Source organism: Echeneis naucrates, chromosome 7, assembly GCF_900963305.1.
Source record: "Echeneis naucrates chromosome 7, fEcheNa1.1, whole genome shotgun sequence".
NCBI lineage: Eukaryota > Metazoa > Chordata > Actinopteri > Carangiformes > Echeneidae > Echeneis > Echeneis naucrates.
In genome coordinates, this window is record NC_042517.1 from 20,551,994 (window position 1) to 20,564,754 (window position 12,761).

Sequence of the window (12,761 nt, forward strand, 5' to 3'; positions counted from 1 at the left end):
AAGTTTCTTGTGTTTGCTCTAAATGTAGGTCTCTAACCTTCAGGTCGTGGTGTTTAAGTATTTCATTATTTTCATCTTATGCTAGTTTATGTACTTTTAACTCAACACTATCTAACATGTGATGTGTGTAGATATGCACACTGGCAGCAACATGTTGAACAAGGTTATTATGTAGAGTATGACTGTGAAGTGTAAACACAAAATTTCCTCAAAACAGAATCATTGGGTTAACACCCTTTTTATTGCTAAGTACAGAGAGTTACATACAGGCTCAAGCATGGCAATACACTGAACATCTTGTTCCACAACATCAACCCAGACTGCAGAGAAGACGTATCTATATAAAAATCTATAAAAAAAAATTGCATCTACACACATATATACTGTATCCTCAGCAGATAAACACATCACAGTTAAAGCATTAGTCCAATCACTGTGAATGCATTTGGAACAAAACAATTATTACCGCTAACATCTACATGGTTGACAGTGTTGTCCAAGGCTGAGTGAGCATGCCTAAACTCTGCAGAGTGTGTTGCAGCATGTGATTTGGAATGTTGTGACTACCTCGTCTCACAAACACACACACCTAGTTCTGTGCAACCGGCTGCTTTCCTCAGCCGCCTGTGAGTAAGAAAATGAGAGGAAGCTGCACACACACACACACACACACACACAAACACACACAGTGGATATTCACTGTTATTATAAAAAACATTTAAGAGCTGATTTGTGTTGTTACTGTTGGAGTGGATACATGTTTGAAGCAGCTCAGTAGGCTAGTATGGTATTTATACATGTACAGTTAAAAAGCCTCTGCCGGCAGCCAGATGTTAGAAGCCAACAGTCAAAGTCAAACTAACACAATGGTGCTTTATTCCATCTTCCCCACCTGACTGCTCCCTCCACACAACGTGCGCATTACACAATGGGTTCTATTCAGTATAAATAGCTTCAAGACGCTCTATGAAAGTTTGGCATCCAAGAAAATGAGTAAAGTCCAATGAAAGGAAGGTATGCTTTATTCCTATAGCTTCACTGTCTTCTAATGAAATGGTGTAGTCAAGAGGCAACAACATGCAGTTCTTTGTAGTGTAAGTGATTAAGTTATTTAATATTGGAATGCCGACTGTTGATCAAACTTGACCAACCAAAGTTCAACCCATCGGAATGTCTCCTGAAATAACCCTAGACCAGACTCAATAAAGCACATGGAACCTCCCTACATCACCATGGTTACTTATTGTCATGTTGTGGCTTGATTAGATTAAGTAGAAGATTCTGATTTTGGTTGAAATAAATCTTTGTTGATATGGTTAAAATAATAAAAATAACAGAATTAGCTTTGTGGAACAGTCATGGATAATAGGACAAACATAAACACTCTATCCTATATTTCTGTGTTTTGTTGACCAAACTCCTCCTTACATCGATTTTGCCACTCTATAAACAACATAACTGCACTTTCCCTTTTCTTTCTGTCATATATATTAGAATATTTAGAACTCAATAGTGTTTACCTCAGCTGTTGAATCGTTTTCAGTCTAGGTGTTAGGTTTCAGTGCTATTAAATCCCCATATGACTGAACTGAAAGAGGCTGAAAACCAACACCCTGTTGAAAAACAAGTCTCCACAAAGGATTTGAGAACCGGATTTTTCCATCAAAGCCTACTTACGCTCATAGTTGTCACATTTGGGTGATTTAACTGGCCAGCTGCAAATCTAAAGAAAGGAAAAGAGAAACACAATACAAACAATTCTAATAAAGATCTAGCTAAGTGAAAACGGTGTGGAAAAATACAAACAAATTACTTCACAGATTCTTTACCTAGAAACTGTGAAATCATTAGTTTTAAAACTTCAATCTGAGTTGTCTCACAAGAGTGAAACCTCAAACCTCAAAAGTTCAGACTGTCAGTGGACCGGTAGAGAGAGACCAGTGTTCTCCAAAATAGCCATAACACTATTTTGCAGTTGGTAAAACTCTCTGGCAATAAACCATCTACCTTTCTGAGAACTGTCTAGTATAACAGAAATAACCTCGCTTAAGATGGAGAAGCTGGTGATTGGATCACCCAGTGGATATGTTAACACTACTCTAGTGATTGCTGGTCATTAATACATTACTATTACTTAGTAATTAATTTGTATTCACTTAGTATTAATTTGGTATTATACATTATCAAATGAATACTCATTAATTATTACTGCATTGTTACCAGAGTTACTGAATAGTCTTTAAAGTCAAAGTTTTGTAAACAGCCTCTTTAAATATGCTATCATTCTATTACGCTGCTATATTCTGCTATATATTCAGATATTCATGTTCCACTTAGGATGAATTGTAATAACTGTTGCAATCTGCTGACTTTTGCTCGAAGTATCCATGTGCCTATGTAAGTCCAAACAAAGATAATCAGAAATGCTGAAATCCAGTTTCTTCCAGTTTACAGTATGGCTAGTTACACAGTAACTTACAGAGTTAAATCTGAAATGAACACCATTACAGAAATCAGTCCATTGTGCGGCAAATCGTTCATGTCTAAACATGAACAATTTGCAATAGTCTATGTTGAAGTACTCCAACAGCCATGTCTCATTCAGAACACCACCACTTATTTGTCAGACAACAGTGTAGCACACCCTGACATTCAAATCACTTCAATGTGCATCAACATTGAATGTCATAAATGTATATTTCTACTTGTTTATTAATCACAAATATTTTTTCCTGTCTCCTGTTTCAAGACTGATCTGGCAATAACACAGAAATTCACAGTCTATTAGATGCTTAACCTATGCCTTAAGTGAGGGTAATTTAACAATCACTGGACCCACACTGATTACATAAGTCAACACAGGATGACAAGCACACAATCAGGAAAAGAGTTGGGTAATTTATTTTCCCAAAATCAAAAGCAGCAAAACAGTGGCCAAAGGCCGTATTGTCTGTGATCAATAAGAAATCAAGGTAAAACCATGAAATACCACTAAAGATGAAATTAACAGTATGATAATAGATCCAAATAAACCAGCAAAGAGACAAAAGAAAATACATTTTACCATAGTTTTATAAATAGCAAGCATGAAGTTCACATTCAAAGCAAGCCGTCAATAGTTCCTCACAGTAGTCCTTGAGCAGGACTTAGTGAACTAGACACAATCCATTCTGATGTCACGTTACTGGTGTTTTTGTTTGTTTGTTTGTTTGTTTTTTTTTACTGTAATCAAGGTCATTGTCTTTTCACACATTTAAGGATTTTCTTACAATTTGTAATCTTTTAACACAACTATCCATTTTAGCCAACTAATCCTTTTTGACCATGAGTATTTTTGCCCTTTGCTGTATCCTTTGGGTTGGTCCACCTGCACACCTCCATAATGAAAGTGCAATTTATCAGTGCAATTTATCAGTGCAATGAGCTCTCAATCAGCAGATGGGCAAGGGGCACCACATGACCACAAGCAGCTCTTTAAATCACTCGTATGGCGTTTCCTTTCCTTTCTACTCTGTCAGAGCTGCAGTGGCCATGTTGGTGCCCATGGTCACAAACATCTTTACCAAAAGCTGATTTGGGTTGTTCAATTTTGATGCTTGAACTTTGGGAATAGTATCTTGCTTTTCAATATTTTTTTGTCAAAAACTGATTTGAAATTAATTTATTTCAACTGAAAATCAGAGAAGCATCAAAACCAGAACAACCCTAGGTGGTGCTAACATTTAATGACAAGCTGAAGTAAATTTGTCACTTTAGAGAAGCTATAAGTAGATTTTGCCATTGTTAAATATCCAAGGATTTGTTTACTTAGCTGTTTAATAGAGAAACATGATTTCAGCCTTAAACTTAATTTCTTATTTTCTAGAGTTAAAAATGTTGTTTTGCCTCTTACTTCTGTCTCTTCCACTGAAGTTAACATGCTCACTGACTGTAGTGTTTGCGCTACAGAAGCAGTGCAGCTCAAAAAAGGCAGTTAATACACATCTGACTGCTTGGTAATTTTACAATTTACATGCAGTTTACGTTCAGGTTTGTTGTTTTTTAGTTTATTTGTTTGCTTGTTTGTTTTTGTTATACTTAGTCTTTACACCTGTGTGGGCAACACACTCGAAAAGATTATCATAATTAGCAACCAGAAACACAAGGTGGGAAATATATAGAAACACTGCAAATTGTATTGTTCTTAAGGCATGGATCTCTGACACATAAAAAAGAGAGCATGAAGAGTAGTCTCATTTTCTCTGACTGTAAATGTTATCATATTTGAGCCTAACGCCACTTTTTCTGTACTGTAGCTGTAATTTGCTACTTCTACCACCAACTATTTAAGATGCAATTATTTCCTAATGGAATGACCACTGCAAGGTGTCACTGCACAGCAACAGCAAACTACACAACAAACATGACATACATGCGTTTGCAGAGCTGACAGAATAAGAATTTATCTTATTATGTTCATGAGATAAAAAGATGGACTTAGTCATAGACATAGTCAACACCAATTATTAATTAAAGCTAAGGGAGAGTTGTCAACCACCACTGTGTCTTGGCCAGCAAGCAACTATGTTTTTCTGGAGTTTGCCATGAACAGTATTTTAGTTCCATTGTTGTTAACCACTTTTAGTGATATGCATTACCAGAGTTTGGTGATTTCTATCTGAATCTAAACAGTACTAGCAGCAGTGTAAGAGGTGATAACAAGTTTCCAAAAATGTCACAAAATGTTTGACCATTCCTTTAATTTAGATATCATATTTGCAAATGAAAAAGAAATATTGTTAAAATTATTATAAAATTATTTTTAAAAATTACAAAGTAAAATAATTTATTTGTTGTTATTTGGCCTTACGCACACCAAGAACAAGCTGTAATATATATACAACCACACAGGGAATTTTTTACAGCTGGTCAGAGCTCTCCTCAGGTCTCAGAGAGGATTATTTGATTTACATCATCCTCTCTCTCCATTGTTTCCTTTCTGATCTATTCAAGTGGGACAAATAACTGTATTATTATTACCTCTGTTATCTCACCGGTTCAAAGATTTCAGTGAGGAAAATAACTGACAACCTGTGAGGGTACCAAGGGCTATAAACTTACCCTCTACATGTTGTCATAAAAAGATGAACACTGGGTTTTAAAACTTTCCCACTTTGCATTTACGTTAAAAAACTGTGTATGGCAGCCATGGCATTTTTTCATTTTGTTAAAGATATACTTTGGTTCAGTAACTGTAGACAGAGGACAATAGGAGAAAGGCCAATGACTTGCAACATAAATCCCTGTCCAGATTTGAACCAGAGACAATGAGATTTCACAATGCGCACTCCAAACCACTACTGCTCCATGGCAGAAAGACTGAATTCAAATGTAACATGCTTTCTGAATATTCATATTGATAATAAATTACTAATTCAAACTAAGAAGGTCTCATAATCAGAGAAGGCAATATTAGGGTTGAGACATTCCTGCCGATAAATAATCTTTGAAATGCATTTCAAGGTAACAGTATAAAAACATTTCTGACTGTGATGCCAGGGAAGCATTTTTCTTATTGTCAATGAATCCTGTGAAGTGAGAAAAATTAAGGCATCCTTATTTGTAGTGAGCCACGCTTTCTTCATTTTCACGGACACACACACACACACACACACACACACACACACACACACACAATCACACTCTGTTTTACTTTGATTTAATTCTAATGTGCCTGCGCAATTGTTCTCTTTCACATATTACAGATATTGAACTGTTTTCCAGACAAGTCCACATCCAAAGTACTCTCTGGAAGTCTGCAGAAAGTCCAATTATGGACTTAATGAACTGTGAATTTGGGCAGCTTGGGAAAATAATAACCTCTTTATATGCTTTAGGGAAAGGTTTAAAATGTGCTAAGCATATGGTGATCCCAAGATGGAACCTCTAATAGCAAAACCCCAGTTCCTCTTCTCCATTCATGTGCTGTGATATGGAAGTAACAAGCAGTATCAGCAGATTGCAGAGCTGGACAAAATGCCAAGTCAATGATAAGTGTATTTAGCAGTATCATGGTGAAATCAAATCAAATTTTATCAGGGAGAGGATGTAAAGAGGCACGACTATTTGAACCACCTGGAGCCCTGGTTGACACCTAGGGATAGTATAACATAAGAGTGAAGCTGTAAGCAGATCAAGGCATGTATATTTTGCTAGTCAGGAAGTGAAGAAAAAAAAATATAGAGATAATCTTCAGCTGGAAAAAGCAAGACTGAACAACATTTTTGGCCACAGCTGAGCATATAAAAGTGATGATCACCTCTTTCATTGAATTTTGAGTGTTTTAATCAACCTTGTTACACCTGTGGTGTTCCCGCTCAAAAGTGGCTATCATAGGAAATGAATGGGTATCCAGATTATATTCATCCATCAGACAGAACACATCCCCATACACACCACCCCAACTCACTCACTCACTCAAACACACATTTCAAACTGAACAATGTCTTTTGTGGGTACACATCTCTTTCCCACGTTTATGATCTTCCCATGTGAACCAACTTCCAGATGAAACAATACATCATATCTTCACACAGACTAGACAGGTGTCTGTTATGTGAACCCATCTCTTTCCCACGCTTTTGTGCCTATCCCCCACGTGAACCACACCTTCCAGACTAATCAATGTATCATCTTCACACAGACCCCATATATATAGCATAGTGTTTGCCTTGCACTCCTTTTACTCTGAGCACAATGAGTAGGCCACTGACCAAGCGGTTCTCTGTCGAAGAGGTTCTGGTCCAGCTTTTTGGACATGATGAAGAGGGCACTGAAATTGAACCAGAGATAGAGGAGGATGTCTCAGAAGTGGAAGACAACCTAGATTTTGATCCAGACTTTGAGGAGACTGACCATTCAACAGATGGAGAGGGAGAGGCACCTGAAGAACAGGCACCTGAGGAGACATTCCAGTCCAAGAGTGGACACTTGCTCTGGTCTTCATTCCCCAAGGACAGAGGAAGTAGAGCAAGAGTGGAAAACAGGGCCAACACGGTATGCGACATCTCAAGTGGATGGCATCAAGTCCAGCTTCCAGCTCTTTTTCCCAGAGTCCATTGAGGGAATTATACTCGAGATGACAAACCTGGAGAGAAATCGACCTGGTAGACCTCCAAGCCTACATAGGTCTGTTGATTTTAGCTGGAGTATATCACTCAAACAATGAGACTACAAAAGGTCTGTGGCCTTATAGGCCTATATTCCGGGCAACTATGTCCTAACAACAGTTTCATGTCCTTTCAAGAATTATTCGATTTGATAACAGAGATACAAGACCCGTCCGCTGGCGAAATGACAAACTGACTGCCATCAGGAACATTTGGGACAGGTGGGTGGAGCGGCGACCACTTATGTACAATCCAGACCCTGACGTGACAGTTGATGAGCGCCTGGTTCCAGAGGTCACTGTTCCTTCAAGGTGTACGTTACAAGCAAACCAGGGAAATATGGAATAAAGATCTGGGCAGCATGTGATGCAGCATGTGGAGCAGCTATGCCTGGAATATGCAGGTATACATGGGTATATATGGGGAAACCCATTTCCAAGGGCATAATATCACATGTGACAACTTCTTCACATCATATGCTCTTGGTCAGGAGCTGCTGAAAAGAAAGCTCACCATGGTAGGGAGTGTGAGGAAGAACAAGCCTGAACTTCCCCCTGCACTGGTATTGACCAGAGGAAGAGAGGCACTCTCATCAAAATTTGCCTTCACTGTCACACACACTCTCGTTACATATGTTCCCAAGAAGAATAGAAATGTCATCCTGATGAGCTCACTACACAAATTTCATCACCACAGAGGACAGGAAGCCCCTTATGATTCAGGACTACAACAAGAACAAAGGAGGCGTTGACTACCTTGATAAGGTAATGTAAAGTTTCATCCATCATGCATTTTCTTTTATTTTTATTTATGTGAATCATAGCATTTTGTGTACAACAGATTCAGTATTATTCCCAATCTCTTATTTATTGTTCCTTTTATTGCAGCTTACTGGTACATACACCTGCAAGCGAATGACAGCCCGCTGGCCTGTGGCACTGTTCAACAAAATCCTTGATGCGTCTGCTTTCAACGCATATCTGAACAGCCATCGACCCAACCTGGAATCAGGGGAAAAATTTCAAGAGGAGACTTTTCCTAGCAGAGCTGGGGAAAGCTTTGGTGACTCCTCTTATTCAAAGGCGCCAGCACATTCCCTGCCTCTGCCAGTCTGGGTAGGAGTGTGCAAGCTCCAGCCCCAGCCACTGCCCTGGCTGCTCTCCCCCAACAAGGACATGGGCAGAAAAGGAAGCGCTGTGAGCTCTGTGCCCCTAGAGACAACAAAACAAGCCTGAGATGCTGCAAATGTGATGCTTATGTTTGCAAGGCTCAGTCTGACCTGATTGTCACATGCCACATTGCCACATGCCACATGAATTCACATGCACATGCACACACACACACACGACTTCATGTTGAGTTTGGTCTTTGGTTTTCCATTTAGTTTTTACATTACATGTTAATTTTGTAATACATTTTCACTGCAGTTATTTTATGTCTAATTCTATAAATTCATGTTAAACACTACTTTGAGACATTGTTTACAGCTAAAGAATGTTGAATAAAAATTTGGTGGTGAAAAATGTTTTTTGTGCTAATTTAAGAGCAGTTAAAACATACTGGTCAATTTTGACCGGGAACACTAAAGTAAGGGGCGGGAGGTGAACACGACCGGAGGGCTAAAGGTTTACATTTTCAGTAAGAACCAATGAGCTTAGCTGAGAACAACGAAAAGGGGAGAGAAATGCTTGATGCTTCTTCCCACATTTGTAAGGCATAGACCTGATTAAGCTCCTTTAGTATTCAACTGTTAACTAAGTGGCAAATTCATCTGTTGTGTAAGATTAGTTAAATATCCCGTGATACAAATCAAAGATATTTATTATTAAGTGTCAAATCGTCTATATGCAATTAAGCTCATACAGTTATACAGAAGCTGCTCAGTTCTACATTGTGACCTCATAAAAAGACATATCACAATACTTTCCAACCCAAAGATACTGCAGGTGTCAAAATAACTGTGTTAAAACATAATTTACGTGCCTACATCTAAACATATAAAAAATGGTACTTGTAAGTTTTTTCTCTTGCTGAAACTGATTTGTTGCTGTGAGTTGGTTACAGTGACTGATGTTTGAAAGAGCTTCACCCATCACTGTGTTTCCAATGAATCATAAATGTGCGTACATTTAGACAGCCTCTCCTCAGTCATTTATGGCATAACTGTCTGCTGCACACAAAGTGGCAGAGGGTGAGTCAAACGCAGATATCAGTAAGGTGCTGAAATTTAATTCAGGACATTCAGTAACAGGTCCACATCTGATGGTTTCTGGCTAGCAAAATATTACATCCTACCCACTGTGCCCTCTGGACAAATCAATTAGGAAACAGAAATGTGTTTTGTCACACAGGCCTACTATCGGTTGGAACATGGCCTTAAGCATAAAAATGGCCTGGCCAGTGCTAGAGAAAGTCCATTGTTGTGTTTTAAAAGCTACTTGGTCGAGATGAAAATTCCTGCGGCCGTGCTTAAAAGAAATTAGGAAGTTTTTTTGTAGCTGTGTGATATTAACACCCAGGTCCCTAAAGTATCTACAAAAAACACAAAAAGATGTCAATGACCAATAGAACCCCTTCAAAGATCACTGGAACCCCTTAAAGGCCCTGTGTGTCTTGTTCAGGGTAAATCCCAGCCATGTGTTTAACAATGCAGCTGAAACAGATGCTATCTGTTGTAAATGAAATAACATCTTCCTGTTTATTCAGCAGGTGTCACCTCAGCTCTCATGCTTCTATCCAGTACTGTTGAATGAATTGTGTGAGTGCGAGTGCATGTGAATGTATGTGTGTGTGTGTGTGTGTGTGTGCATGTCTTCCATTGAGGATGTCCTTTCACAAACAATCAGCAACCCACACATCCAGAACAGCGGCTGTGTCCTGTTTTTTTTATTTTATTTTATTTTATTATTATTTTATTTTATTCTGGGGTGAGGGTTAGCATTGTAATTTCAAACAATTTCATTTGGAATTAAGAGTTACCATCTCATAGATGTTGCCTCCACCAGCTAGATGAGTTAACTCCCATAATACTGTGTGTAGTGATGAATTTTAAAATATATATAAAATGTATTAAGCAATATAAAGTTATGGCCATATATTGAGGTTAAATGTATGGTTGAAGAATTTCTAATTTAAGAAATTTCCTTAATCGTCCCTTAACATATTCCTGAGATTTTAAGCTAACAAAAGCTGATCAATATAATGCTTCTGGCATTTGTCATGAAATCACAAATCACATACATACAAGCTGACATTATGAGTAACATAGGCTCATACTATTTGGAAAATTTACATTTTTATTGGTAGGTTTTTTTCAAAAAACATGCCAAAACATCATGTTTTTTCGCATGTGTGTTACGGTCTTCTGTATAAATAGATTGCACTTACAGTATATAGCTCTATTCTAGCCAGTTTGGCAATATTTTATATTTTTATTATATTATTTATGTCTACATGAATTAGGGACATTGTGAAAGGGAGCTCTTGATAAAACAAGAATATTGCAGCACCAGAGTGTATTGAAAGCCATAACTGTGATATCATCCTGTTGCGATATGGCACAAGCATGGTTATGTTGATGTGTGAGCAACATCCTGCTGTTCTCAGTCGCCTATCTTAAGTACAGTAAAAATAATACATCCGATTTATTTAATCTAGAATTTAACATAACCACAGAAGACATTTCAGCTGGACTGACTGGCACATAAGTACATAAGAGATTCAAGTTCTACCTCTCTGTCAACTCTGAATCAAAATCAGCAACTTTTCACTCAACAAAATATCCGATTTGAACAGGTTAATCATGGCAGCTGTAAAGCGCTGTTGTGTGACTTTCGAATCCTGTACAGACTGATGTTTTGAAACCAGCTTAGCCAACAAATAATGTAGTTCACATTCAATGCCTAAAACCTGCAGGTAGATGAACACAAGGTGTGTACAGCCAGCCAAGTTTGCGTCTTACCTTTTGAAATTTCAAACTCTTCCTGTGTGCTCCTTAGTGGTTTAGTCCAAGAGTGAAGAGCTTCCCTTACCATCCACGTTTAAACTGGAACAAATCAAAAGTAACTCTCAAGTTAAAAGGAGGGCAGAAAAGAAAAACCCAGCTCCTCCCTTCACACTAGGTGCAAAGTCCAACTTCCTGGTATGCAGGACGGTGGGACAGATTGTAAAAGAAAGGGATAGGAGTGGGCTTAAAGGGATGTTCTGCGTAACAGCCATAGGACACCTCACTGGCTCAGGGAGCAGCACTGAGGAGACAAAGAAACTGGTTTGGCAACTTTTCAGGCAGATCACAGGAGATGTCAGAGGTTTGAATGAATACATGAATGGGCATATACTTGCTCAGGTTTAAATTATGTAGTAGCAATTGTATTATTGCAGTAAATGCAAGATGTAGAGATGCATTTAAATGTCAGGCTATGGAAATCAGATTGCATCATTGCCTTGCTTTTGATCCATTTAGAGACAAAACTGTTTATACCAGGCTGACTAGATACAATGACTAGTTGATACATTTTCCAAGCAACAAGCATGTTTTGGGCCAATAAGAATCGATCGGAAGAATATTACTGCTACATGGAGGGACTGTAAAATCTGCAAAAACTTTGAATTGTCATTTCTTCTTCTAGACCTTTATCATTGGTACATAAAATACAAATCAAATGCATATTAATAAGCAAAACAGAAGTGCAAACACGAGTAGACTAAATATTAATTTATTATAACATATTCCAATACCGCGGATATCAAAGTGTGTGGCGGCCCCCGCTGGTGATGAATAGAAACATGAAAGATGGACAAATAAACTGGAGGATATGATCCTTTTCATACCTATCTTTATCAATGCCTTTCTTGAAATAAATAAATGAATAAAAAAAAACTCAAAAAAAGGGAAATCATTAATCGCCTACATGTAGCCGAAATGAAAAAAAAAAAACATTAGACAGGAGTAAAGTGTAAGCTGGAATCAAAGGGTGAAAATAACGATTGACGTCGGCACGTTAATTGCTGCGGAAAAATAAATAAACTTCCACACAGAGGGGCGGCAGGTTAGTGTGGGCTAAAAAGTCATTCATAAAATTGATTAACCTCTAACACGAACCGCAAAATTTTGAGATAAATAAAACATTTTTATTGATCGATGTTACCACACTGAAACGGTAATTCTACGCTTGGCGTATTTCATTAGCATAAGCATTAGGACAGGTGGAGCTGTAACATTTCCCTCGTCCAAAGCGGAGCAGGGCCGAAGGGTTCTCTTGTAATAGAAAGTGAGTGTGCACAATCCTCCTCTTGCTGTGGGCAATGAAGTTGAGTTTTGCTTTGGTGTGGTTGTTTTCAGAGAACTTCCTGTGTGTCTGCGGGACACTGCCTGATTCAGAAGAGAAACTGGTTGATTTAGCTGCAGCTGGTTTTTGACTGCAGAACACACAGGCTACAGGGAAGCGATTAGCCTAGCCTAGCTTGTAAGTGGACTGCCTCTTTTGCTCTACGTGTTTCGCAGCCCGGTGGGCATCTTGAACTTCTGATCGGTTGTGTTTCATTAGAATAAAAAGCTGCTTTCTCGTGGCTTTCTCGAAAATTTGGGCCAAATATTTAGCCGGGTGTGTCAAC

At 38.3% G+C, this 12,761-nt stretch overlaps 1 protein-coding gene across 5 annotated transcripts in view; it reads right to left on the minus strand.

The window, feature by feature from the left end:
• The window catches only part of plch2a (phospholipase C, eta 2a), a 150,642-nt gene extending 139,373 nt beyond the window's left edge, over positions 1-11,269 (minus strand). For 2 of the 5 annotated variants that reach the window (XM_029506650.1, XM_029506648.1), the window contains exon 1: positions 11,110-11,269. In XM_029506650.1, the coding sequence (XP_029362510.1) occupies positions 11,110-11,182 (73 nt within the window). In that variant the 5' untranslated portion in view covers positions 11,183-11,269. The remainder of the gene's footprint in view (positions 1-11,109) is intronic. The other 3 variants (XM_029506654.1, XM_029506649.1, XM_029506651.1) reach the window with 2 other exon arrangements.
• Positions 11,270-12,761: the final 1,492 nt, after the last annotated feature.